General features: G+C 34.3%; 2 protein-coding genes across 2 annotated transcripts; both read right to left on the reverse strand.

The window, feature by feature from the left end:
- Window positions 1-342: 342 nt before the first annotated feature.
- urp1 (urotensin-related peptide 1) lies at window positions 343-2,661 on the reverse strand. Its single transcript, XM_067376171.1, has 5 exons — window positions 2,559-2,661; window positions 2,049-2,150; window positions 1,906-1,946; window positions 1,704-1,809; window positions 343-374 (listed from the first exon to the last, which is right to left on the reverse strand). Exons 1-5 carry the CDS (start codon window positions 2,659-2,661, stop codon window positions 343-345), a joined length of 384 nt encoding a protein of 127 aa, XP_067232272.1.
- Window positions 2,662-5,533: 2,872 nt separating this feature from the next.
- Window positions 5,534-25,090, reverse strand: slc24a6a (solute carrier family 24 member 6a). The gene is made up of 17 exons (XM_067376289.1): window positions 24,708-25,090; window positions 21,577-21,672; window positions 17,342-17,418; window positions 16,093-16,167; window positions 15,921-16,005; window positions 15,739-15,842; window positions 15,572-15,646; window positions 15,462-15,487; window positions 15,302-15,355; window positions 14,295-14,437; window positions 14,041-14,207; window positions 12,272-12,536; window positions 9,006-9,172; window positions 8,797-8,911; window positions 8,595-8,707; window positions 7,391-7,456; window positions 5,534-7,290 (listed from the first exon to the last, which is right to left on the reverse strand). The coding sequence occupies exons 1-17, from the start codon at window positions 24,871-24,873 to the stop codon at window positions 7,180-7,182; spliced, it is 1,905 nt and encodes a 634-aa protein (XP_067232390.1). The 5' UTR covers window positions 24,874-25,090; the 3' UTR covers window positions 5,534-7,179.
- Window positions 25,091-26,337: the final 1,247 nt, after the last annotated feature.

A 26,337-nucleotide genomic window follows, 5' to 3' on the forward strand; every position in this document is an offset into this window, starting at 1 on the left:
ACCAGTTTGCCTTTCTCTTTTTATGTGAATGTGAAGCATATCCAGAGCTTTGATGGAAGATGGTGATGACTGGATTGAAAAACAAAAAATACACAAATATTACAACTGATCTGTTTTACCCAGACTATATTTATTTTACATTTGCAGTTCTAGGTCCGTTTTCATTTATGATAAAAATACATTCATATTCCTGTTAGATTAATATAAATATAAAACAATATTCACAATGTCAAAAGGCAGCTGAATGGATATTTCATGGGGAAAATCAAAGGCATACATTTTATGTGTTTGTACATGAAGTGATGTTAGGCTGGTCCTCTGTCCATCTCAGCCGATTAATTCCTAGTTTGTAACACAATATTTCCAAAAACAGGCTGTAAAGGGAAGGTAAAAAACTTTGATTAGTAATATAATAAGGATATAAAGACATTATGTCATCCTTGACATATTCTTTATATGAATAACATCTGTATTGCGTAATTGTTTTAAAATTTTCTAAAATCTCATGATTTTTGTCATTCAAAAAATGTATATACATAAAAACAAATTTTAGATACCAGTGAAAATTCACAATTCTCTATTCCAATTTGGATACCACAGCTAAAACTACTAGCCTAAATAATATAACTTTATATCAACATTATTAAAGACAAGTAGCAGTAGTTTTCAGGTAGAGACATTGAATAATCAAATGTAAAATAACACTGGATAGCAGAAATATTAGGCTGCTGTCACTTTAAGACCTAATGCACGTATCCAATACACATTCTTTCTCTACTATTTATGCTCACTTAAGACAAAACCCACTATGTTTACTAGGATACTCGACAAGACAGGATTTTTTAAATTAATTTTTTAATTTTCATTTTAAGCACCAGAAGACGTGAAAGAGATTCAGTAGGCCTATTTAGGTGCTGTCTGGGACGCAGCTTTCTGGGTGTGTATTTCAGATGTGTACGCACAAAATTTTACACACAGCGTGTGAGTAAAGAATTGAGTTTCCTTTTGCATCTTCTTGCGCTTGTACATTTAAATTGCCAATGCTTCATCAAAGACTATAGAATAACACAAGACGTGTCACTCGTATTGTTTTGAATGGGAGAAAGTGTAACGCGCAATATGGCGGAATAAGTCCCGCCTTCTAAATAAGAGCCAATCGCCGATTGGAAAAATCATCGCGTCACTTCAGCGGCCGTTAGAATCAGCGGTTTCTATAGAAACAGTCAGACGCGCGCCTCCGGAGACGCGCGTTTAGGTCTGCGCATGCGCATTAGCTTGATCAAGCCTGAAAAATACAGTTTTTTGTCATGATTCGAGCATTTAGGAACTAAATTTATGAGCCGGTTGTTGTTAGATTTCATTGGTGATTTCAAATATGAAATTTAATCGTAAGGTTGACGAACAGTTTTGGAGAATTTGATGTTTCCCCATTCAAAGAGATAGGGCATGATGCCCAGGATGCCCGAAAGGCGTTTCAAAGATGGCCGCCGAGTGAAATGACTTGTTTTAAAGGGACTCTGGCTTCATCTCTTGTGACGATGCTGCACTATCCTTTCAACTGTCCCAAAGCTTTGTTCACATTTGTTTGCTTTCATGTTCTTACAACATTCCATTGTTAAAATTCATAAATATATTACTGGCCAACTGGAGATTTACACAGTTTCATATAGCCTACTTGTCATATAATTTCTTTGATAGCTCACCTCTCTTATTGTTTTTGGGCAAGTTTTGCTCAGATCGTACATAGCCTTGAGAACGCAGGTTATCAGCTGCTGCTAGTTTTAAGACAACTGCTTTTAAGTCATCCACCTAAAGACACAGACATAATTATGTATTATCAAAATAAGAAAGGAAGGAAGGCAGAAAGAAAGAACTGTAAATTCATTACAAAGAGTACAGTCTTACCATGTTATTCATTTTCTCTTGCTGCAAAGTTTCTTTTGTACCTAGAAAGAAAGAAAGAAAAATATGACTTGGCTGCAAGAAAAATGTGCACCTATTCTAATGATACAGTAAATGTGTCAAGTACCCAGGAGTCCCTATCTCACCTCTCTGGAGCAGGACAGGGAGCACAGTTTTGATGTCCCTTTGCTCTGTTAAATCATTACTTTGTCGTTCCTCAACCTCGGCCACCAGTTTCTGAATCAGTTCTGCAAAACCAAATGTCATATTTTGATCTTGTTAATCATTTAAAAAAAGAAATTTAATTATAAACAAAAAACTGCAAAAAAAAAAAAAATAAAAAATCTAGTTTGAATTTCAACTATTGTCCAAAAACAGATATCTCTTCTGTTTCCATGTTTAAAAGTTGAAGTGGAATGATTAGGATTATCGTAATAAGATCAAGCTGATAGGTCTTTGTCAAATTTATCCCTATACTGCATTTCACCACTTTCTTTTTAACACATACATGGAAAGCAGAAGAGACGTTGAGCACTCAGCGATCAACCTGTCTAATAAATGTACAGTCAAGGTTTCATCATACATTTAGCTTGATGTTCAGCCCTAACAAACATCGTGAGCTTGCCAGCTTATCAAAAGCACAGAGTTGATCTTACCTTCCTGCTGTGGCAGTGCCGTGTCTGAATATAGAGGCAGTGCATGAGTTCTCCGCGCAGAGCAAACCACAGCCAGAATGTAGAGCAATGCCAGTGACAACATGTTGAGAGGATCACGGGTGACTTCAGTCTTCAGTGCCCTTGCCCCAGCCGGCATCTTCAGTTTTATATCTTCCGAGGCCATCTATCCTGAAGTGATCAATACTGCTCATGTCACCCCATCCCAGTGTTAATGGTTTTGACGTGATGTTCTCTCGTCATAGACACAATTAAGGGGGTGCTGTCAATTCAGACAGAGCCTATCTCTGCTTGCACAGAGAGCCCTAACAAATGTTTACTCTTCACCCATCATGACTGCTCCTCCACCTCAGATTCTTTATGTCTGATACCTTACACTGCATGACGCATTTTACAAATTGCTAATTATTTTTAATCTCAGATTTGCTCTGTTTCATTGGTCACACTTTATATTAGGTGTCTTTAACTACAATGTACTTACATAAAAAAATTAATTGTTAGGTACAATGTACTTATTGTGTTCGTGTATTGCAAAACACTTTTGCTGCTATTGAGGTGGGATATGGGTAAGGTTAGGGTAGGTTTGGTGGTATAGTTAGGGTTAAGGGTAGGTTATGGTGTAAGGGAAGGCTCAACAGTAATTACATGCAGGGATTTTTTAAAATATAAATACAATGTAAAAACATTTTATGTATGCAAAAAAATTGCATTGTATCAAATGATTAATTTAAATGTTAGAACACCAAAGTAGGACGGAAGCATTTGTTTATTTTTGGGATGATTCAGTGACATCAAAGTTAAATACTGTCACATTCAATCCTTGTTACACATTCAAAGCAATCCATGAATATTCAAGAAGCCCTTTTACGCACCAGATGACGTGTGTCCTGGGACATTGCTATTGGTTTCTCTTTTGCTGTATTTATCAAAGTGAAGGGTATATAATACAACACAAAGGTTTGGTGCCAAATAAATAAACAGCGTAGTGCGGTGATGGATTGTGTCGTCTCTGAGTTTCGGAAATTGCAGGTGGAAGTATTAGACCCTATAACATCTCTCATCTTCAACCGTCTTTATGTCCAAAAACAGAAAGAAACAAAACAACAAGAACATAATAAAAGAACATCTTCTTGTGTGTGTGTGTGTGTGTACTTTAGAGAAAAGCAATATTTGACATGTATGTATGTATTTATGTACAGTGTAAAAAAGAATTGCTGGTTTAACTTAAAAAAGTAAGTTGCCTTAAAATTTTTAGTTCATTGAAATTAAGAATTTGAATTAATGCAATGAAGGCGATTGGTTTAATCAACAGAAACTTAAAATATTGTTATCTGAACCACATTCATTTTTGAAGTTGATTTATTTAATAATAATTCCTTACATTTATATAGCACTTTTCATGGGTACTCAAAGTGCTTTATATTTGACAAAAGAAATGTTGTGATACCAAATTATGAAAATAATTTTTTACAGTGTGTGTATGTATATTTATTAATTATTTTATATATCAGAGTGTACTGCTGGTATTTCCTCATTAGTTATGTTAAGAAATGTCAAGAAATATACACTAGCACTGGTCAAAAGTTTGGAGTCCAAATATTTGGTAATGTTCTTGAAAAAGTCTCATGCTCACTAAGGCTGAATTTATGATCAGAAATACAGTAAAAACAGAAATATTGTGAAATATTATTACAATTTAAAATAACAGTTTTCTATTGTAATATATTTTAAACTGTAATCTATTCCTGTGATGGCAAAGCTGAATTTTCAGGATCATTACTCCAGTCTTCAGTGTACGGAAAAGGATTAGGGCCAAGCAATAATAAAACCATCTCGAGATTAAAGTTGTTAAATTTCTAGAAAAAAGTCGTTAAATTTCGAGAAAAAAGTTGAGATAAAATGTTGAGAATAAAGTCATTAAATTACGAGAAAAAGTCTTTAGATTATGAGAACAAATTCGTTAAATTATGAGAAAAAATGTTGTTAAATTTCGAGAAAAAAGTCAAGATAAAATGTTGAGAATAAAGTCTTTAAATTACGAGAAAAAAAAATTACGACTTTTTTCTCATAATTTAATGAATTTACTTTTAAAACATTTTATCTCGACTTTTTTCTTGAAATTTAACAAGTTTTTTTTCTCGTAATTTAACGAGTTTATTCTCAACATTTTGTCTTGAATATTTTCTTGAAATTTAACGAGTTTTTTCTCGTAATTTAACGATTTTATTCACAACATTTTATCTCGACTTTTTCTTGAAATTTAACACGTTTTTTTTCCCTCGTAATTTAATGACTTTATTCTCAACATTTTATCTCGAAATTTAACGTTTTTTTTTCTCGTAATTTAACAAGTTTATTCTCAACATTTTATTTCGATTTTTTTCTCAAAATTTAACGAGTTTTTTTCTTGAAATTTAACAACTTTAATCTCTAGATGGTTTTATTTTTTATTATTGTTTGGCCCTAATCCTCTTCCTTATTAGTGTCACATGATCTGTCAGAAATCATTGTAATATGCTGAATTGATGCTCAAGAAACAAGTGTGATCATTATCAATGTTGAAAACAGCTGTGCTCCTTAATATTTTTTTGTGGAAACCATGAAATAAAAGTGGAATGGAATAAACTTTATGGAATAAGAGGGTTACACTTTATTTTAAGTTGACTTTGTTACAATGTAATTTAAGTCCTGAGTAATATTAAGTAACTACATGTACTTATATGGTTAGGGTTTGGTTTAGTTGCATTAACAAACTGCCACATCACTGATGGAAGATATAAATGTTCTTACACTAAATCCCAAACCCATTTTGTTAAAACTGTTTCTGAGACCATACTTCCCTAAAAACGTAGTTCCCATAATGCTTATAAAAACACTCTTAAGAACTCAGCATCTCTAGAATAATGTTTTCACAAAATGAAACTTTATTTGTAACACTTCCATAAGTATACGGGGAAGAATGTGTGATGATTTTGGGTATTGCACAGACCTTGTTTTATTGCACTCAACAACATACAAATATATTTAAGAATATAGACAGGACTGTAACAAATGGTGAGATAGTAATAATGAGCCATATCCTCATTATGTGACTTTTAAATAAAAATAAACAGGGAAGATGTTCAACTGAACCTTTTTACTAGGACAGGCTGTATGTAACTTGTCATTTACTATTTATTTTTCACATCAATTTAATTAAAACATACTTTTTAGTGGTAAGATGAAAATCTTCTGGACATTTCAGAAGAGAAATTAAATAATTTACAATTTTGCTCATTAGTACTAAGAGAACTGCAAACCACAAGAAAATTTTGACTATTGGTGCGGGACGTTTTAAGCAATCCATATCTTTAAAAATTAAATATACAACAGAACTGAAACATAAGCACGTTTAATTGGGATAAAATGTCAAATGTTGAAAATAACTCTAAAGTTAACAATGAAAACACTGCATACCAGAATTAACCAAATAATTTTCAGCTTAAACAGAGGGAGCCTTTGGTTATTAATATATATTATAATTCATTATCTGTCCCATAGACAGTATGCAATGTAGGATCATAAAAAAGAGATTCTATTGTTTATAACATTATATTATACTATTATTATAAGTTATAAATACATTAAATTCCAAACATTTTCATTTGGTGCAAAGACCAATGAAGGTCTGTTGTTTAATGAGGTGTCATACATAGTGTGAAAATATATTCATTAATTTATAAAGGCCTGTGTATAAAGCAGTTGTTTGTGAATAATGGATACACATTGCTGAAGATTTAATTGATTGTTACTTTCTCATGTTCATAGTTCATCGTCTTGCAGTGGGGCACAAAAGTAACTATTTCATTACAACATATCAAAATGTGCAGGACACCTCTAGTGACACTTTATAGAAATCTAAGCATGTTTGGTATGTAAACACTTACCAAAGACAGGGGATGTTTTTGGTTAATCAGTAATACTAAAACAAGTGTCTTCCAAAATACCAGAATATTCTCTTTTTTTAAGGAACAACACAAAAAAGACAGACTGCTCTTAAATATACCTAAACAGGAAAATCTTCAAATCACATTTTTACAGAGCTAACGTCAAAAATAAATAAGGCAAAGTAATGCAATAAATTGAGTGTATCTCTGTTACAAGAGTTAATAGAACTCTTTTTAGTAATAACACTTTTGCAATGTCAGATTTGTTCTTCGTACCATGCTTGATTGTGATTGAAGTTTTCAGAATAGAAATATGCAAAAGGCGAGGCTAGAGGAAGTGTTCTGTGTGCTGTAAACATTTAACACCGCTTTATATAAATTCTTCACATCTTGTAATTGATTTTTGTTCTCTTACAGAAGCTCTGTATGTTAAGTAGAAATGTTTCAGAGGTACAGTATGCAGTACAGTCTCCTTGAGTTTGGCCGCACAGTCTAGTGGGTGATTGGCTTAAAGCAGTGTGTAGAACTGGCCTGTTCTTAACCTACCCGAGCAGAGTCACGGTTCAAGTTCAAACCATGGCTGAAATAACTGCTACTAATAAGGCAGTGACTGGGGCTAAAATATGGTTATCTATGACTATCTACCCTACAGCTAAGCAAAACATGAATAGTGTGATCTAGAGTTTCTCAAAGCAGATGGAGCAGAGCAGGAAGATAGCATACAGGAACATAAGCCCAAGGCCTAACCGCCGGTCCAGCCTCCAGTGGTTCAGGTGCACGCTTAGTACCTGTGCAGACGGACAGAATACAGGCCGTGTACATGGCATAAGTAAAAATAATATGAGAAATATGAGATGAGAGTTCTCAAATTCTCAATGATGAACTTACAGTAAGAAAAACAGAAGCAAGAAGGAGAATCACTGAGTACACCAGCCCCTTACTGTTAATGAAGACCTTGAGGAAGACCAAGAGAGAATGCTGTAAGAATCAAATATTGTACACTTTTGGTGCCACTCATAATCAGCACACAGAACCAGGGTTATTATTGTTGACTAAAACTATATTAAAAAATGTTAATTAAAAAAGAAAAACAATGAAACAAAGTTAAACTTAACGAAAAGTAGAAAATGAGTTAAAATTAGGGATGGAACAGAGGGTTAGTTCACCCAAAAATGAAAATAATGTCATTAATTACTCATCCTCATGTCGTTCTACACCCGTAAGACCTTCGTTCATCTTCGGAACACAAATTAAGATATTTTTGATGAAATCCGATGGCTCAGTGAGGCCTCTATAGACAGCAATGCCACTGAACTTTTCACGATCCAGAAAGGTACTCAAAAAATATTTAAATCAGTTCATGTGAGTTCAGTGGTTCAATCTTAATAGTATAAAGCGACAAGAAAACTTTTTGTGCAGCAAAAAAACAAAATAACGACTTTTCAACAATATCGAAATGTGATTTCAGCAGTTTGGTATTTTGACACGCGATGCGAATCACTGATTTGAAACAAAAGATCCGAAGCAGTGTTTTGAAATCGGCCATCGCTAGATATCGTTGAAAAGTCGTTATTTAGTTTTTTGGTGCACAAAAAGTTTTCTCGTCGCTTTATACTATTAAGATTGAACCACTGTACTCACATGAACTGATTTAAATATGTTTTGAGTACATTTCTGGATCTTGAGAAGTTCAGTGGCATTGCTGCCTCACTGAGCCATCGGATTTCATCAAAAATATCTTAATTTGTGTTCCAAAGATGAACGAAGGCCTTATGGGTGTAGAATGACATGAGGGTGAGTAATTAATGACATTATTTTCATTTTTGGGTGAACTAACCCTTTAAATGTTCTGAAAATATTTGCTTTAAATATATTAATTTTATTTCATTATTAAAGTACAATTATTATTATTTATTTTATATATATATATATATATATATATATATATATATATTTTTTTTTTTTTTTTTTTACATTCAATTAATTTAATTTTTGTGGATCCATCCACAATTGTTTGAGAAAGAACCATAATGCATCACAGACTAGTAGACCATTGAGTTCCATCCCTAATTGAAAATAAATACAAACTCACCATGGACCCATAATCAACCACTAGAGTGCGCAAAGCCCATGGGAAACCAAGACCCAGCAGAATATCAAAGATGTTGCTGCCGATAGAGTTGGACACCGCCATGTCTCCCATACCTGCAGCACCAGACACATTAATTAATTCAATCTTCAATGAAACTGAAATTGAAAAAAAGAAAAAGAAAAAAAAAGGGTTATCTTGGCACCTTGACGGGCAACTATGAGACTAGCCATGCAGTCTGGGACACTGGTGCCTGCTGCTAGAAACGTAATACCCATGATAACATCTGGAATGTCCAGTGTAAAACTGATAATGGTGACCTGCAACAAAGATATTGTGTGTTAAACAGAAATCCTAACAGGTCATCCTACATATTTTTTGCAGTGATAATGAACACTGAAGGACTGATCTCACCATCCACACCATGAGGTAGGAGAACACGGCAATCCAGAGTGTTGAGGCCACAAAGGTAACCATGAACCAGTGCTCCCAGCGTGGCAAAACACAGTTGGGGACAGTGTAGTACAGTAGGCAGCCTAAGGGCCATGAAAACGCCCACTTCACTTGCTCCCAGCGCCCCTCTGTGGATAAAAGTACTTCAAATAATTACAATTTCATACTAGGCTCCTTAATGCCACCTACAGGACAAAGAGAGTATCACATAATTTCAAATGTCCTAGGAACTTTTTTTCCCCAGACAAGTTGCTGTCTGAGTTTCCATCACAGTCTAAAGTACCGTGAAGATTAGTCCGGCGAAGTAGGACTGCACACGACTTTCCAGTTCCAGCTGGATTTCATCCTCGGCATATAAGCCTGAAACTTGTCGTCGTCCATCCATTTTTTAAACCCCATTGTTGATTCGAATAGCAAACAACTCTTACTGCACAAAATGCAACAGACTTTTTAAAAAAATGGCGGCTGAAATAAAATGCTGCGTCGAGTCAACCAATCAGCATGTTCAGTGCCCAAGTCTCACCTCTGAAAGTTCCTGAACTTTGAAATAAAGTTCTACCTAGCGAGCAGGGACTTTCTGAGGGGTAATTTTTTTACCTGGAACCCCAAAGTACCTAGTTCCTGGGGAAAGGCCTGCGGTTGAAACGCGGCTATAGACAATGATACTAGGGTTGCCAGGTTTTCACAACAAAACCCATCCAATTGCTACTCAAAACTAGCCCAATGGCATTTCAGGGGGGTCCTCCAGTAAAAATCAAATTCCAGAGGGTGAAATCTGCGTTTTTTGTGGGTTTTCCCTGGTAAAATTTGCTATTCAGGGGCTAAATTTCATGTTATTTGGGTTCGTTGCAACCTGTTCATTTGTGCCCCGCGGCAACAGTGTAAAAGTAGCCCAATTGCACGGGAAAACCACAGACTTGGCAACACTGGATGATACTTGAATGAAACATTAAAGGTGCCATCGAACATTTTTTTACAAGATGTAATATAAGTCTACGATGTCCCCTGAATGTGTCTGTGAAGTTTCAGCTCAAAATACCCCATAGATTTTTTTTATAAATTTTTTTAACTGGCTATTATGGCTATATTTATTTTGGGGCATCATTAAATATGAGCCGATTCATGCTGCGGCCCCTTTAAATGCTGACGCTCCCCGCCCACGGAGCTCACGCTTGCCTTGAACAGTGCATAAACAAAGTTTACACAGCTAATATAACCCTCAAATGGATCTTTACAAAGTGTTCGTCATGCATGCGTCGGATTATGTGAGTATTGTATACTGTTATATTGTTTACATAGTTTCTGAATGAATTTGAGGCTGTGCTCCGTGGCTAACGGCTAATGCTACGCTGTTGGAGAGATTTATAAAGAATGAAGTTGTGTTTATGAATTATACAGACTGCACGTGTTTAAAAATGAAAATATCGACGGCTCTTGTCTCCGTGAATACAGTAAGAAACTATGGTAACTTTAACCACATTTAACAGTACATTAGCAACATGCTAATGAAACATTTAGAAAGACAATTTACAAATATCACTAAAAATATCATGTTATCATGGATCATGTCAGTTATTATTGCTCCATCTGCCATTTTTCGCTATTGTCCTTGCTTGCTTACCTAGTCTGATGATTCAGCTGTGCAGATCCAGATGTTAATACTGGCTGCCCTTGTGTAATGCCTTTCATAATGTTGGAAACATGAGCTGATATATGCAAACATTGGGGGCGTACATATTAATGATCCCGACTGTTACGTAACAGTCGGTGTTATGTTGAGATTCGCCTGTTCTTCGGTCTTTTAAACAAATGAGATTTATATAAGAAGGAGGAAACAATGGAGTTTGAGACTCACTGTATGTCATTTCCATGTACTGAACTCTTGTTATTTGACTATGCCAAGATAAATTCAATTTTTCATTTGAGGGCACCTTTAATGATCTTTCCTGATTTGCCTTTCTTTTACTGAAACGTTTCAAAGGGATCCCTTTTGAGCTCTTTAAATTGCAATTTTCACTCTTCCTGTCATCTTCAGTAACATGTTCAGCAGTGATGGAGTTCATTTGATTGCAAGCCGCAGCAGCCTCGAGAGATTTGAGAGCTCTCATTACTTTTCTATAATCATAACACTAGTGCACAAATCTAAAACGCATGGCCCCATTATCCAGAAATGGCTCTTAGACTAATGGATAATGGTCTTTAATGGGTTAAAAATGAGGACCATTCTCCTAATAAGGATGTGGGGGAAAGAAATTGGAGACACATGAACCACAATAAACTCAATGTGTTGTCCTGTTATTTTGAATATTCTGAATAATGGTTTAATATAACGTTTTGCTTTCATTTATAAACATATCCACTAGAGGTGGGAGTGTTTATGCACTTCGTGATTCAATTTGTTTTTGATTCAGGGAGTCATAATCAAATTCTAAAATGATTCTGGATTAATCTAATTTTTCAGCAACAGCACAGAGTACTATAAGGATTCCACAAAAAAAGCCTACTTATTTCAAATATTAAAAATATTCATGATACAAATAATTGGTTGTTAAAGGGATAGTTCACCCAAAAATGAAAATAACCCCATGTTTTACTCACTCTCAAGGAGTACCTGACTATCTTCTTTTAGACTAATACAATTAGATTTATATTAAAAAATGTCCTGGCTCTTCCAGGCTTTATAATAGTGGTAAACAGAGGATGAGATTTTGAAGCCCAAAAAAGTGCATCCATCCATCATTAAAGATAATAAATAAATATATTTAAAGATAATTAATAAAGGCCTTCTGAAGCGAAGTGATGCATTTGTGTAAGAAAAATATCCATATTTAAAACTTTAAAAAGTAAAATAACTAGCTTCCGGCAGACAGCCCTACGCACGTCGACTTACGCCAAAAGTCGAGACTCAGCCTCTCGCTGTTCAAACAAATAGTGTTGGGCAACAAACTCAAGCTCCTCTTCTCCATATCGAAAAATCTTATCCTCTATTCACTGCCATTATAAAGCTTGGAAGAGCCAGGACATTATTTAATATAACACTGATTGTATTCGTCTGAAAGAAGATAGTCATATACACCTAGGATGGCTTGAGGGTGAGTAAATCATGGGGTAATTTCCATTTTTGGGTGAATTAAGTCTTTAATTTGATATTTATGTTACTTTTTTTTATTGTGGATTGATTGAAAATTGTTATAATAATTCGTAATTCATCCTTAATATTCACTCACCTGGCACAGTAAGAGGTCTGAAGGGTTGTTCTTCATCTGCCTCTTCTTCTTCCTCTTCTTCCTCTTCTTTAGGCTGTGAGTCCTCTATATCTGCTACTCGTTCTAACTCCTCTCCTTGTCCCCTTGGTGTTTCACTCTCAAGGGCCCCTCCATTCTCCAGACCCCAAGGAACCCCCTCCATGCCTGGACCATCTTGGCCAGCAGTGTCGCCTGCTCCACTGCCACTGCTGTCTCCAGGGCTCCTGTTTCTAATTAGTCTCTGCCTCTGTGGAAGACAGGCAGAAAATGTGAGAGATGTACAGTCGGACACTGTGCAGGGGAGAACCAATGTGAACTCCTTCAACCGAATGAGATTCAGTTAGATGAGAAATGGTGAGGACAGAGTTGAAGACACCGCAAGACCAAGGTAAAGCGCAGCCTGTCAGGGCCTCTTAAAGATGACATGCAAGAGCTGCGAGAATCAAGCCAACAAGCAAGTCATGTGAACAATTGTAGATGGAATAAAGCATTTGCCCAAACAAACAACAAAATACTTGTTACAGAAGATTTCCAGGGGTTTAAACGAATATGAAAATCAGGAGTAGTGTCTAAGGATGCTTGAACCTATAGGAAGAAATAATATTGCTGACATTTGAAGAGTATACAGGAAATGACAGCAGACGTTCTGAGGACTGGATCAGTCGCCATCCTACCTGATGCAGATATTACAGCAGGTGGGTCATATTAAACGACCCATAGGAAAAAGAAAACATAAATGAGATATCTTTAATATTTTAAAACTCTCCTAAAGAATCTTATCTGAAGCACTGCTTTTTTTTTTTTTTTAATCAATTTTGTTTTCCAATAAAACATAAGCCATATAATTTGAACAATACATGTATTTGAGATTAAACATTGTGTAAGATAATAAGACTTTATAAGAATATGTATTGAATTAAGTTTTTTCTTATCTCAAATGCAATATGCAATAAATGCATAAACCTCAAACTTTTTTTTCCTTAAACATTTTTTTTTTTTTGCTTGAACCTTTTGATTTAAAATTAAAATTATTTGCTAATGGATTGAGACAAATGTTTATTTTTTTAAAAAAGAAAGTAATTCTTTTATTTCAGCAAAGATGCATAAAAAGTTGAAAATAATGTTACAAAAGATTTCATCTATTTTTATCTGTTTCAAATAAATGTTGTTCTTTTGAAATTTCTATTCATCAAAGATTCCGGAAAAAAAAATGATCACAGTTTCTAAAAAAATATTGAGCAGCACAACTGATTTCAACACTGATAATAATGTTACTTGAGCACCAAATCAGCATATTAAATTTCTGAAGAATCATGTGACACTGAAGACTGGAGTAATGATGCTGAAAATTCAGCTTTGCCATCACAGGAATAAATTAACAGTTATTTTAAATTGAAATAATATTTCGTAATGATACTGTTTTACTATATTTTTGATTGAAAACAGTAAATGCATAACATAACTCTATCAAAAACATTTTAAAAATCTTATCAACCCCAAACTTTTGAACAGTAGTATATTCTTAAAACAAGTCTTAATATCTTAGAAAATGTTGTTTTTTACAGCAGTATCTTTACTGGAAAACTGAAAAATGGATCTTTGGCTCTTTACTGGAAAAGTAAGAACTCCATTAATTGCTTCTTTTAATCCATACATGAAATAAGCCTGATAGTTTATATTCTCGTTTGCGAAACTGAGTTGCTGTTGTCCCATCCAGACGTGCAAAAAGCGAGCAAGCATCCAGCCAATACCTCAGTGATGAGCATGCGTCCGGCCATGCTGAGGCGAGTGCGGGGGGAGAAGTGGGGCGTGATCATGACACGGAGGCTTGCCTCTGAAAAAGAGAACTGGTGAGGGTGTAGACTCATCAACTCATCCACCATCACCACCGGGGAGTCCTGGCCACCCGCATTCTGACCTGACAGAGAGAGAGACGTGGTACTTTATAATGCACAACCACTCAGTATGATCCACACAGCTCCACCCTCCACCCACACACACACACCTTTCTTCAAGAGGATCATGGAGGTGTCACAGTGGGGGCTTGCCTCTCCTACCGACACATCTCTGCGCAGACTGCTAACCAAACACGGCTGACCTGGGATACCAAACCTCTGCTCCACCCAGCCCCAAATCTGACTGTTAAACCTTGAAATGGACACACACAAACTCAAATAACATATTGGGGAAATTATGCACTGACCAAAAATATAAGTGTATGTAAATATGTTAATTAATCAAATAAATAAATAAATATTTTCTTATTTACTATAATATAAAATATTATATTTTATTTTATTATCATAAATTATATTTTGGCTGGTACTGTATATGATAGATGTAGAAATGTTAAATACTTGTTATATGTAAACTCCATTGGATTATAGTATGTAAATAAGTTAGTAAAATTATAACATTTATATATATATATATATATATATATATATATATATATATATATATATATATATATATATAATTTTAGTATTCTAAATATAAATACTATAAAATATATCATTTTTATAATACTTATTTTTACTAAGTATGTAAATAAGTTAGTAAAAATAAATAAATAAATATATATTTTATCGTATATATTTTTAACATTGTATTTTATATATATATATATATATATATATATATTTTTTTTTATTTATTGAATATTGTATTTTTATATATATATTTTATATATATATATATATATATATATATATATATATATATATATATATATATATATACATATATATATATAGGACTGGTACTGTATATGATATGAAATACTCACTTCAAGATAAGGATATTATTTTTGCTAAGAATGTAAATAAGTTAGTAAAAAAAATAAATAAATATTATATATTTTATTTTTATTGAATATTGTATTATATATATATATATATATATATATATATATATATATATATATATATATATATATATATATATATTCAGCACAAACTATATATATATATATATATAGGACTGGTAATGTATATGATATGAAATACTCACTTCATGATAAGGATATAAACTCCATACATGGATATAAGTATTATAGTCTCCCACCTGTAACAGTGATGTTATATGATAAGGCTATACGCCCAGTTTCAGTGAGGATTAAATATCAATGAAGATTATTACATCTTATTTATAATGACTTTGGCACACTTACCAGATTACTTTTTCATCATATATAATCTGAAATACACAAAAATAGATACAAAAATGTCTTTAATTAAGTGCGACTATAAAACACAAACAGGCAAATATGGTGCAGCTTACTAGAATCAAGGCCAACACAGAGAGGATGTAGAAGATAGAGTCACGGAAGAGCGGCCACCAGGTCAGAGTGATGGTCTGTAAAGCAGGAATGTTGACAAGTCACAAGAAACAAACAGAGTGAATCTGTAAAGTTTTATATTTAATATAATAAAATAACCATAAACTACCTGTCCAGAAAATATTCCACAAACTCCGATGATGACCAGGATGTTGAAGACAGCTGATCCCACAATAGTTCCCACCCCCAGGTCTCCCTTTGTGATGAACACACCTGATATGAAGAGACAACTACTTATTGACAGTAACAACGTATTACAAAAAAACATGGCTAGAGGTCACTGATACTGACCAATCAAAGATGTGAAAAGCTCAGGTGCGGAGCTGCCTGCTGCCATGAAGGTGGCACCTGCAACATCCTCACTGAGGTGCAGATTCTGAAAGTATAAACTCCAGCTCAGACTATGGTCTGCTATTTCCCAATAACATTGAGATTCCTGCCAGTAGCAAAAAACTACACTCACCTCACAGATTTTTTCCAAAGAGGGGACAAAGTAGACATCGCAGACAATAGCAAGGGCATAGAACATGTAAACTGCCTGTGGTCACAACAAGACAGGTCAGCAGAGATCCATTACTTAACCTTCACAAACACTCTATCAAAGATCATACTGCATGAAGTCTTTCATTTTTAGTTATATTGATAACACTTTACAATAAGGTTCATTAGTTAATATGAACTAACAATGAACTGCACTTCTACAGCATTTATTAATCTTTGTTAATTTCAACATTTACTAATACATTATCAAAATCAAGAGTTGTATTAAATGCACTGTGAACTAACATGAGCAAACAATGAAATGCTGAATTTTTATTAAACAACACTGACAAAGATTAACAAATACAGTAATAAATGTATTGTTCATTGTTAGTTCATGTTAGTTAATACATTAACTAATGAACTTTATTGTAAAGTGTTACTGTTATTTCATTATTTTCAGTTTTACTATGCATCATTATAGTCCTAAAGATATGTTTATCTAAATATGTAAACAATTATGTTTATCAAATCAAATTACAAACTATAATTCTACAAGTAAAATTTAGAACTTGTATTAAAAACAAGTAAAAAAAATGGAAATAAAAACAGGAAACCTTACCTATACTTTACAATAAGGTCTCATTTGTTTACAATACTTAATTTCAAGAATTAACATGAACTAAACAATAAGCAAAACATTTTTACAGCATTTATTAACCTTTGTTTACAGTGCATTAACTAATGGTAACAGACACAACTTTGTATCTTAGAAATGTATTGCTGAAAGTAACATTAACTAGGATTAATAAGTGTTGCAGAAGTATTGTTCATTGTTAGTTCATGTTAACTACTGCAGATAACTAATGTTAACATAAAATCCTTATTTTAAAGCATTACCCCTATTTTAATATATTTTGAAATGTAATTTATTCCTGTGATGGCAAAGCTGAATTTTCAGCATCATCACTCCTGTTTTCAATGTCACATGATCTGTCAGAAATCATTCAAATATGCTGATTTGCTGCTGAAGAAACATTAATGTTGAAAACAGTTGTGATGCTTAGTATTTTTCAGGATTCTTTGATGAATAGAATATTCAAAAGAACAGTATTTATTTGAAACAGAAATATTTTGTAACATTATAAATGTCTTTACAGTCAAATTTGATAAATGTAATGCATACTTGCTGAATAAAAGTATTAATGTCCTTTAAAAAAAATCATACTTACGCAAAACACATGCAGTAGAATTGCTCCATGCCTCCTCTGTCCCTTAGTGAAAATGTCCTCGGGAAATTCATGGATAGCTGGGTGGAAAAGCACAGAGAAACTATGCAATCCATAATGCAAAGCTAACAATATTCTGAAACCCTTTCAATCACTATGAAACAATCTTGACAGCTCTGGTCTGAACTGAAACGGGTGCTAATCACATTTAGCACATTAAAGTTTGTGTTAAAGGTCACATCTTAAAGGTTTTGCATCTGACAGCCCACAGTGGCTATCAAACCTTATTCTGGGTTACTAAAAGAGTTTATTTTGACCCTATAAAGTGTGAATGATAAGAGAATATCTAACCACGCAAATTCAGATGCATATGTTTTGGATGGGGGAAAACCAAAACAAAAGAAGGCCAAGAAAATCTGATTTAATCTGTGAAAACACTAACCTGTCTAGTTTTGTGCTTTCGCACTTCATTGATGTACTGTAGTAGAGAATCAAGAGAATGCGTTCCATTTAACTTAAGGTTGTTAAGAAGCTTTTGTCTATTGTAACTAAGTGGCAATTGAATTGACCAGCCTCTTAGCTAATCTGTAATAGTGCAGAGAGGCCAGGAAGAGTGGGCCGAGTTAAATCAGAGGACTTGTAATACTTTAGCTCGCAGCTTCTTGAGATGCAATCAGCGTGAAGACTGTTCTTGCTCTGACTGCCTTAAAGAGGCCAGCTGTCTAATAAACAGCGATGAAATAAAGAGACGAGGGAGGAAATGACACCCCTTTAAATGCACAGAATAATAACAATCACAGCTTTTCAGTTTTTAAACTTTTCTACATTTAAAACACTACACCAGATAATATGCCAAATGTAATGGGAAATATGTCTTGATTATCCTGAGCAATGCTATCGAATCTGTTATTGCATTGCATACTGTAGCTGGAACTGACAGCTGCTCAGTTACATTTAAGATTAAATTTTCCAAGGACTCCCTTATTGAATTTCATAAATCAGAAGGAATTATAAATCATTAAAGGGGTTTAATGATTTTAAGGCCTTTTAGAGCATTACATTTTATTACATTTGTCCTCCAAAAGCAATCTGCTCTGCCTACACTTCTGCTGATAATTTAGTTAGCTGTTTTTAAATATTTATAAGCCTTGCAAGCAACTTTTACCAAATAGTAACAATATATCAGCAAGAATAATAATATATAGTAATAATATACAGATGAAGTATTAAATATCATCAAAAATTTAATCACTTTATATAATTCATATGTGATGTGTGAACAGACTGCAATCTTTAGCAAAACAGCATATTTATATGTTATTAAATTGAATTATATGCAGTGAATGTAACACTTTTAAAGGAATAGTTCACCCTAAAACGAAAATTAAAGGTGCAATATGTAAGATTTTCTGTCTGCTAGAGGCCTATTCAAAACAAAGGCGTAGCTTGATGATGCCAAGTTTGAGAGCTGAATCTTGGGACATGTGGTCTTCACAACACAGCCGATAATCGGGATAGGACTCAGGAAATGAATCATGTTCATGGATGTGATTATTAACGTTACTGTAATATGAAGCAGAGCAGGACCGAGTGTTGTGGGAGCTGAATGAGGCCGCTGGAGCGATTGCGCAACGCACGCCTCACGAGCAGCGGAACGTTTATTATGACACAGTCGCCGGAGACGCTTTTCCGGTCATGAGTATGTGGTAACTCAGCTCTGTTTATCATATATTGTCCCCTGAATGTGTCTGTGAAGTTTCAGCTCAAAAAAATAGATTTTTTTTTATTAATTTTTTTAATTGCCTATTTTGGGGCATCATTAAATATGAGACGATTTAGGCTGCGGCCCCTTTAAATGCTCAAGCTCCCCGCCCACGGAGCTCGCGCTTGCCTTTAACAGCATAAACAAAGTTCACACAGCTAATATAACCCTCAAAATTGTTCTTTACAAAGTGTTCGTCATGCAGCATGTCTAATCGCGTAAGTATGGTATTTATTTGGATGTTTACATTTGATTCTGAATGAATTTGAGGCTGTGCTCCGTGGCTAAAGCTAACATTACACACTGTTGGAGAGATTTATAAAGAATGAAGTTGTGTTTATGAATTATACAGACTGCAAGTGTTTAAAAATGAAAATAATGACAGTCTTGTCTCCGTGAATACAGTAAGAAACAATGGTAACTTTAACCACATTTAACAGTACATTAGCAACATGCTAACGAAACATTTAGAAAGACAATTTACAAATATCACTAAAAATATCATGATATCATGGATCATGTCAGTTATTATCGCTCCATCTGCCATTTTTGGCTGTTGTCCTTGCTTGCTTACCTAGTCTGATGATTCAGCTGTGCAAATCCAGATGTTTTGCCCTTGTCTAATGCTTGAACATGGGCTGGCATATGCAAATATTGGGGTCATACATATTAATGATCCCGACTGTTACGTAACAGTCGGTGTTATGTTGAGATTCGCTTGTTCGTCGGAGGTCTTTTAAACAAATGAGATTTATATAATAAGGAGGAAACAATGGAGTTTGAGACTCACTGTATGTCATTTCTATGTACTGAACTCTTGTTATTCAACTATGCCAAGATAAATTCAATTTTTAATTCTAGGGCACCTTTAAACTATAAGTGTTTATTGTTAAACTAACAGTGTTAAGCTATATAACAACAATTAGTTTTCTGTCTATAAATGTAACCAAACAGTTGTTCCCTTGTCTATTAAAACATGTAATATATAAAACTGGAAATGGAGGGTAACGTGGGTATGATGCAATTGACAGGTGACTCTTCACACATCCCAGAGCCTTGGTTAAAACAGCAAAGTAGTTGGAAACATTTGGGATATTGTAAGTACTTAAGTGAACAAAATATATAACACTGGCCTAGTGGTTTTTGGATATTTTACTGCAAAATTCTTACATATTGCACCTTTAAGTGATCATTTACTCACCCTGGTGTTATTCTAATGCCATATGGCTTTCTTTCTTTTTCGGACCACAAAAGAATAATAATTTAAAAAAAAAGCCCCACTCACGCTCATCCATATAATAGCAATAAATAGCCACCAGCATCAAGCGTTTAAAAAAGGTCTTATAAGTATCACAGGATGATCCCATGTGACCATGTGTTATATATTATATGTATTGCTAAATGTAATGCAAATCCCCCAAAAAAAGTATCCATGTACTTTCTTCACAGAGTTAAATATCTCAGTTGTCAGATGTCAGTAAGAATGACTTTTGACAGGTGTAAATGCGATAACTTCTTGTTACGACAAACACACAGGATATATTCACCTCAGAGAAGAAAGTACATGGATTGTATTTCATGTTGCGTTTTTATTAATCAACTCAGAGTGAACTGTGGTGCTAATAAAGTTTCATGAATGCGCACCGTGCACAGAAGACCAAAGGCCAAGGTCGGGATTTTCTTTAAATAATACATTAATACATAAATTATGTTTTTTGGTTTTGGTTTTAAAGCTTGATGCTGGTCAATATTCAGTGCCATTATATGGATGAGCGTGAGTGGTACATTTTTTTTTCTTTGAATTTCTGTTTTTGTGGTGCAAAAAAGAACGAACGGCATACTGCATCAGAAAAACACCAGGGTAAGGTAAATGATGACAATTTTTATTTTAGGGTAAACTAACCCTGTAAATGACTGAAATTTAATTCATGACACCGACTACAGTAGCAAGTACAAAAGTCTGCAAGGTGGAACCCAGTGCTTGGATCTATTAAGGATTGTGGGACATCAGAACTGTCACAAGCTTTAATACCTGAGGCAATACCTGGTATTTAATACCTGGTGAAAAAAACACTCACAATCTTTCGTTTCCAAAGGTTAGATCAACATATCGAAAAGTGAATGATTTGGAGAATGGGAGATGAAAAAAATTAAAGAAATGAAAAAAGAGAAACCTCGGTCGATGAGTAATATGAGGAGTTGAGGGCATATGACTAATCTATCTAAAGTGGCACACTCTGAATGCTTAAAACAGACTATCCTCTGTTCTGAAATTAGGGATTCCGTTGCTTAGTAACACAAGCCTCAAAGGGGGCTTGACTATGAAGAGGGCACCTGTCTGCATCATTTCACAGAATGAGGAGGCAGGGGAAAAGATAGCGAGATATGGAAGGATGTGATACAGAAAGACAGGCGAATAAAGAGAGAGAGAGAGAGAGAGAGAGAGGGGGGAAGAGATGCACAGGCTTTCACTCACCAGCTCTGGGTGTGCTTGATGTCTGGTTCTCCTCGATGATTTGCTGGGTTAGTTTACGCCGGGCCCAGGTCAGGTCTGAATCCTCTTTGGAATGGGCTGTAAAAATGCATAACATGTATGTATACCTTTAACATTTTCTAGTTTTTTTTTTCTTTTTAATAAAAGCCATTGCAATGGCACAAATGTAGCTTCTCAAGACAATACATATATATATATAAAACCACAATTCTTTAGTTACACTAACGATGCAGTGCAGAGTGCAAAAGTCAATTAAAATGCTTCTATTTTGCATTCTTTTCTAATTTAATACTTTTTTTCTTCTTCAGGCTTTTGGACACGCTGTATCAAACTTCAACTCATTTAAAAATAGGCAAAAGATTGAGGCAATCAGAATGCTTCCTCCCGTCCTCTCAAGTTTCCATGGAAACCTGATCCAAAAGCAGTGATTAATGAGTGGTGTGGAACTGGATTTAAGCCCAGAGAGGGTGTGGTTTACCCAAGAACCAAATGACAAAGATAGTTCTCATTTGCATATGCAAACTAATCAGTTCCAAATATAACTGCAATAGGCTGAATGCCTGTATATTAGAAAATGTAGACAATATTAAATTCAATATAAATATAAAATTCAAAAGAGCATGATTTACACATAACAGCAACTGGTATATTTTAAAATTACTTTTTTATAATTATATTTTTTTTTTTTTGACTGGATGACTGGAGTTTAACTTATTTATCACCAATTATAGAATGATCAATTGTCAATTGCTTAGATATTAACATCGAATTTATCTATAATACTTTTTTTTGACATTTCTATAGATCCACGTCTAAACATGCATGCATTGTGCTTGACATGGTAATGTCACAGTCTATTATTAAAGTGAAGCTTCAGTTACTAAAAAAAAAAAAAAATTCACACTCTTTTATTCAGCTGTAGATTCCAATGGCACTTTTTTCGGAGCTGCTTAACATTCAGACTCAGCCTCCCAGAGGAACTCATTACTCACACAGACAAAGCTGTAAAAGTTAAAGGCACTATGAAAAGATCAAATTATAAACAACACGGAAGAATGACGACACAGAAGCAGGTCATATTATACATCCACCCCCCCCTCATCCTCCCATCCCATCTATGTCAGCATCAGTTTGTGCTTTTCAACAGGGTGTCAGAATGTCACCTCTGGCAGAACTCATTAGGAAGCTGACATATCCTGAGGTGTAACATGCTATTCTCAATAATAGACCATTTTCTCTCAAACTTTTATGATATTCAGTACTGTGCAAAAGTCTTAGGCCACCTCCAGATTTGTTGTTTTTAGCAATGTTTTAATGACCATCCATATTTTTTTTTTGTCTTTATTAAGATACAGTTGTGTGAACACACAATTTGAAAAAAAAAAAAATGAATAAAAAATTAGAACAAAATGGCTTCTTTAAGCAAAAATCAGTATTCAGTGTGACCTCCTGGACTTCTTCTAGTTTCTCAAAGAAGAAAATCTGAGAAACTTCTCATCAGATCTTGAAAGATTTCTTGGCCTTCTAGTTCTTTTCCTTTCCATTTAGGTTTAAGAGAGACAGTTCCTGCTATTGCTTGAGTGTAAGAGGAGGCCACCAAATACTTGCCACTTTAGCATATAGATGTCTTTTTTTTCTTTCTTTTTTCAGATTTTTTCTGTTGTTTAATTCTGCATACAAATTTCCTGTATATTCTGGTCATATTCTAATAAAGAGACTAAGAAATAATTATATATGGTCATTATAACATTGCTAAAACAACATCTAGACTTTTGCACAGTACTTTATATCCAGCTTTTATCAGCACATATTAATTGTGAACCACTTTTGTCAGACCATAGTAACCAATTAAGGTAAAAAGGCGATTAAAAATAGTCAAAAATAAAAGGAAATTATGACTAGTTAAAGCACGTGGACGTTATGCATCAATCACCCAAAAACAAAAAATTCTGTCAACATTTACTCACCCTCGTGTCATTTCAAACATGTATGACTTACTTTATTCTATGGTACCCAATAGAAAATAATGTTGGACCCCACTTACTGTCCTTGTGTGAATAATAAAAAAATACATACATACATACATACATACATACATACATAAATAAATAAATAAATAAAATAAATAAAATAAAATAAAATAAATTAGTTCATTTAAAAATAAATTCATTTGTGTTCCAGGTACGAAACAACAAGAGGGTGAGTAAATGATGACAATTTTCATTTGGGGTGGATTATTCATTTAATACATATGTAAACATATGGTTCTTATACTATTAAGTCATATTCATTTAATTGTTATACTTTATTTAAGAACCTAAATTACAATGAAAAGTTGGAAAAATGGAATGTGATTAAAAGGACCCTCGATTGATCTTCTCTGAAGTCTGAAGAACTTCTAAACCCCTGCTGATTCAGCCCTTCTGAAGATGAGTAATAGTGAAAACCCAATACACAGGTGTGATGTTCAGGTAACAATGCTCAAAAGATTCCGGACAGGTCATTGGGAAATATGTCAGGCTGAAGTGAAGTGATGCCCTTTAGAAAAAGGCAATTATGTGCCTGCCATGGTCCACCACCCCTGCAGTTCAGTTAGTCCCTGCTGCTCTCCTCCTCCGCAACTCCTTTCGGGGTTTTAATGTGATAACTCTTGATGCTTCGAAATGAACTGGATGAAGAAATTGAGTAATCCTTATTCTGTTCTTAAGTGTGTAAACTATTTAATGACTTTTTAGACTTCTAATAGCGGGCATCTGATTAACTTTTGTATTTGGAACTAGGCCTACTTGTATGTCAAAAATAATAGGTCTACAAATTTGAGAACCACATTTTGTTTTTGATTTAGGGTGGATTATGACAGTCCCACAGTTCTCACCCTGTTCCTTCATTCCCAGTGGGTGTAATTATTGGATTTGACCATTATAGCTGCACATATGGTTGTTTCAAAGCCACATTGCATCACAGAAATACATTATGACAGAAACTAGTCATGAATGTTCATGTACATAGGCTACAGGCTACATACACCACGACATATACGTAAAAACTAAACATTTAACAAAAAATATATAAATATTAGCAGCGGAAAGATTTGTGTTCATGAATAAACGCACCTGTTACATGAAGAATTTGAGCGAAGCAGGTGATGGCGATGAGCCCGACAGCACATATGAAGAGCCGGTAGAAGAGCCGCCGCCGTCTCGGTATCAACACCGCCTTCATCCCTCCACCACACCTCTCAAAACATGTCCACCCAAGAGAGAAGCCCTCTTCTTTCATTCACACCACCAATATTAGCCTTTCTTTTCAACATACGGCGGGCTAGCTTGCTTAAATTCAGCCATACGTCTGTCGCCTTAGCATCCTACAGCTTCAATAAAGACACACGGTCATCTTTCACTTACCGATATTTGCCCTCTTTCGGATCTTTAGTAATGTAACGGAACAACGAAAAGATTTTAAACTGTCGTTAAGCAAGAAAAAAAAATATTCAGATGTTTTCACATATTGTCTCAGCTTATAAGCATTCTTATCACATCCACCTCCATCTCCATCTGTGTCCCTCTTTCTCGCTCTCTCCTCCCTCCACACAGAGCTCGACTCCGTCACCGAGGGTGTTTCCCAGACTCTGCGCTCTCATGCACGGTTCACTAAGAACAACACCGTTACCCAGCTAAGGTAGCCTATATATCAACTCTATTGAGTGTTTTGAGACTAGATATACTGTCCTCAAAAAGTATTTGGGCTACTTTCTACGAATAGAGTACAGAATAGGGCCAGAAACTGATATGTTTGATCCCCTGTGGTTAAAAAGGAAAAAATAACTTGGTTGTACTTTTTTCCTTTTTAACCTCAGGGGGTCCAACTATATTTAGTAGGAGTAGTAGGAAATGAACAAACATCTCTTATTTGAGTGGTTTTACCATTTTCAACATTATATTAAATCAAAATTAAATGGACATAAGAAAAACAACACACTTTTAAAACAGTTGAGGCTAAATTTGGCACCATGTCACCCACTTTGGATTGAATTCATTTATAGGAAATATTATATATATATATATATATATATATACACACACACACACACACACACACACAGTACAGTCCAAAAGTTTGGAACCACTAAGATTTTTAATGTTTTTAAAAGAAGTTTCGTCTGCTCACCAAGGCTACATTTATTTAATTAAAAATACAGTAAAAACAGTAATATTGTGAAATATTATTAAAATTTAAAATAACTGTTTTCTATTTGAATATATTTCACAAAGTAATTTATTCCTGTGATGGCAAAGCTGAATTTTCAGCATCATTACTCCAGTCTTCAGTGTCACATGATCCTTCAGAAATCATTCTAATATGCTGATCTGCTGCTCAAGAAACATTTAATGTGTACAATTGTACAAAATATTTGTGTGCAATATTTTTTTTCAGGATTATTTTATGAATAGAAAGTTCAAAAGAACAGTGTTTCTCTGAAATCTAATCTTTTGTAACATTATAAATGTCTTTACTGCCACTTTTGATTGATTTAATGCATCATTGCTGAATAAAAGTATTCATTTCTTTAATTTCTTTTAAAAAAAATTAAAAATAAAAATTCTTACTGACCCCAAACTTTTGAACGGTAGTGTATAATGCTACAGAAGCTTTGTATTTCAGATAAATGCTGTTCTTTTGAACTTTCTATTCATCAAGGAATCCTGAAAAAAAAAAAAAAGTGCACAACTGTTTTCAACATTG

This window comes from Chanodichthys erythropterus, chromosome 1, assembly GCF_024489055.1.
Source record: "Chanodichthys erythropterus isolate Z2021 chromosome 1, ASM2448905v1, whole genome shotgun sequence".
Classification (NCBI taxonomy): Eukaryota; Metazoa; Chordata; class Actinopteri; order Cypriniformes; family Xenocyprididae; genus Chanodichthys; species Chanodichthys erythropterus.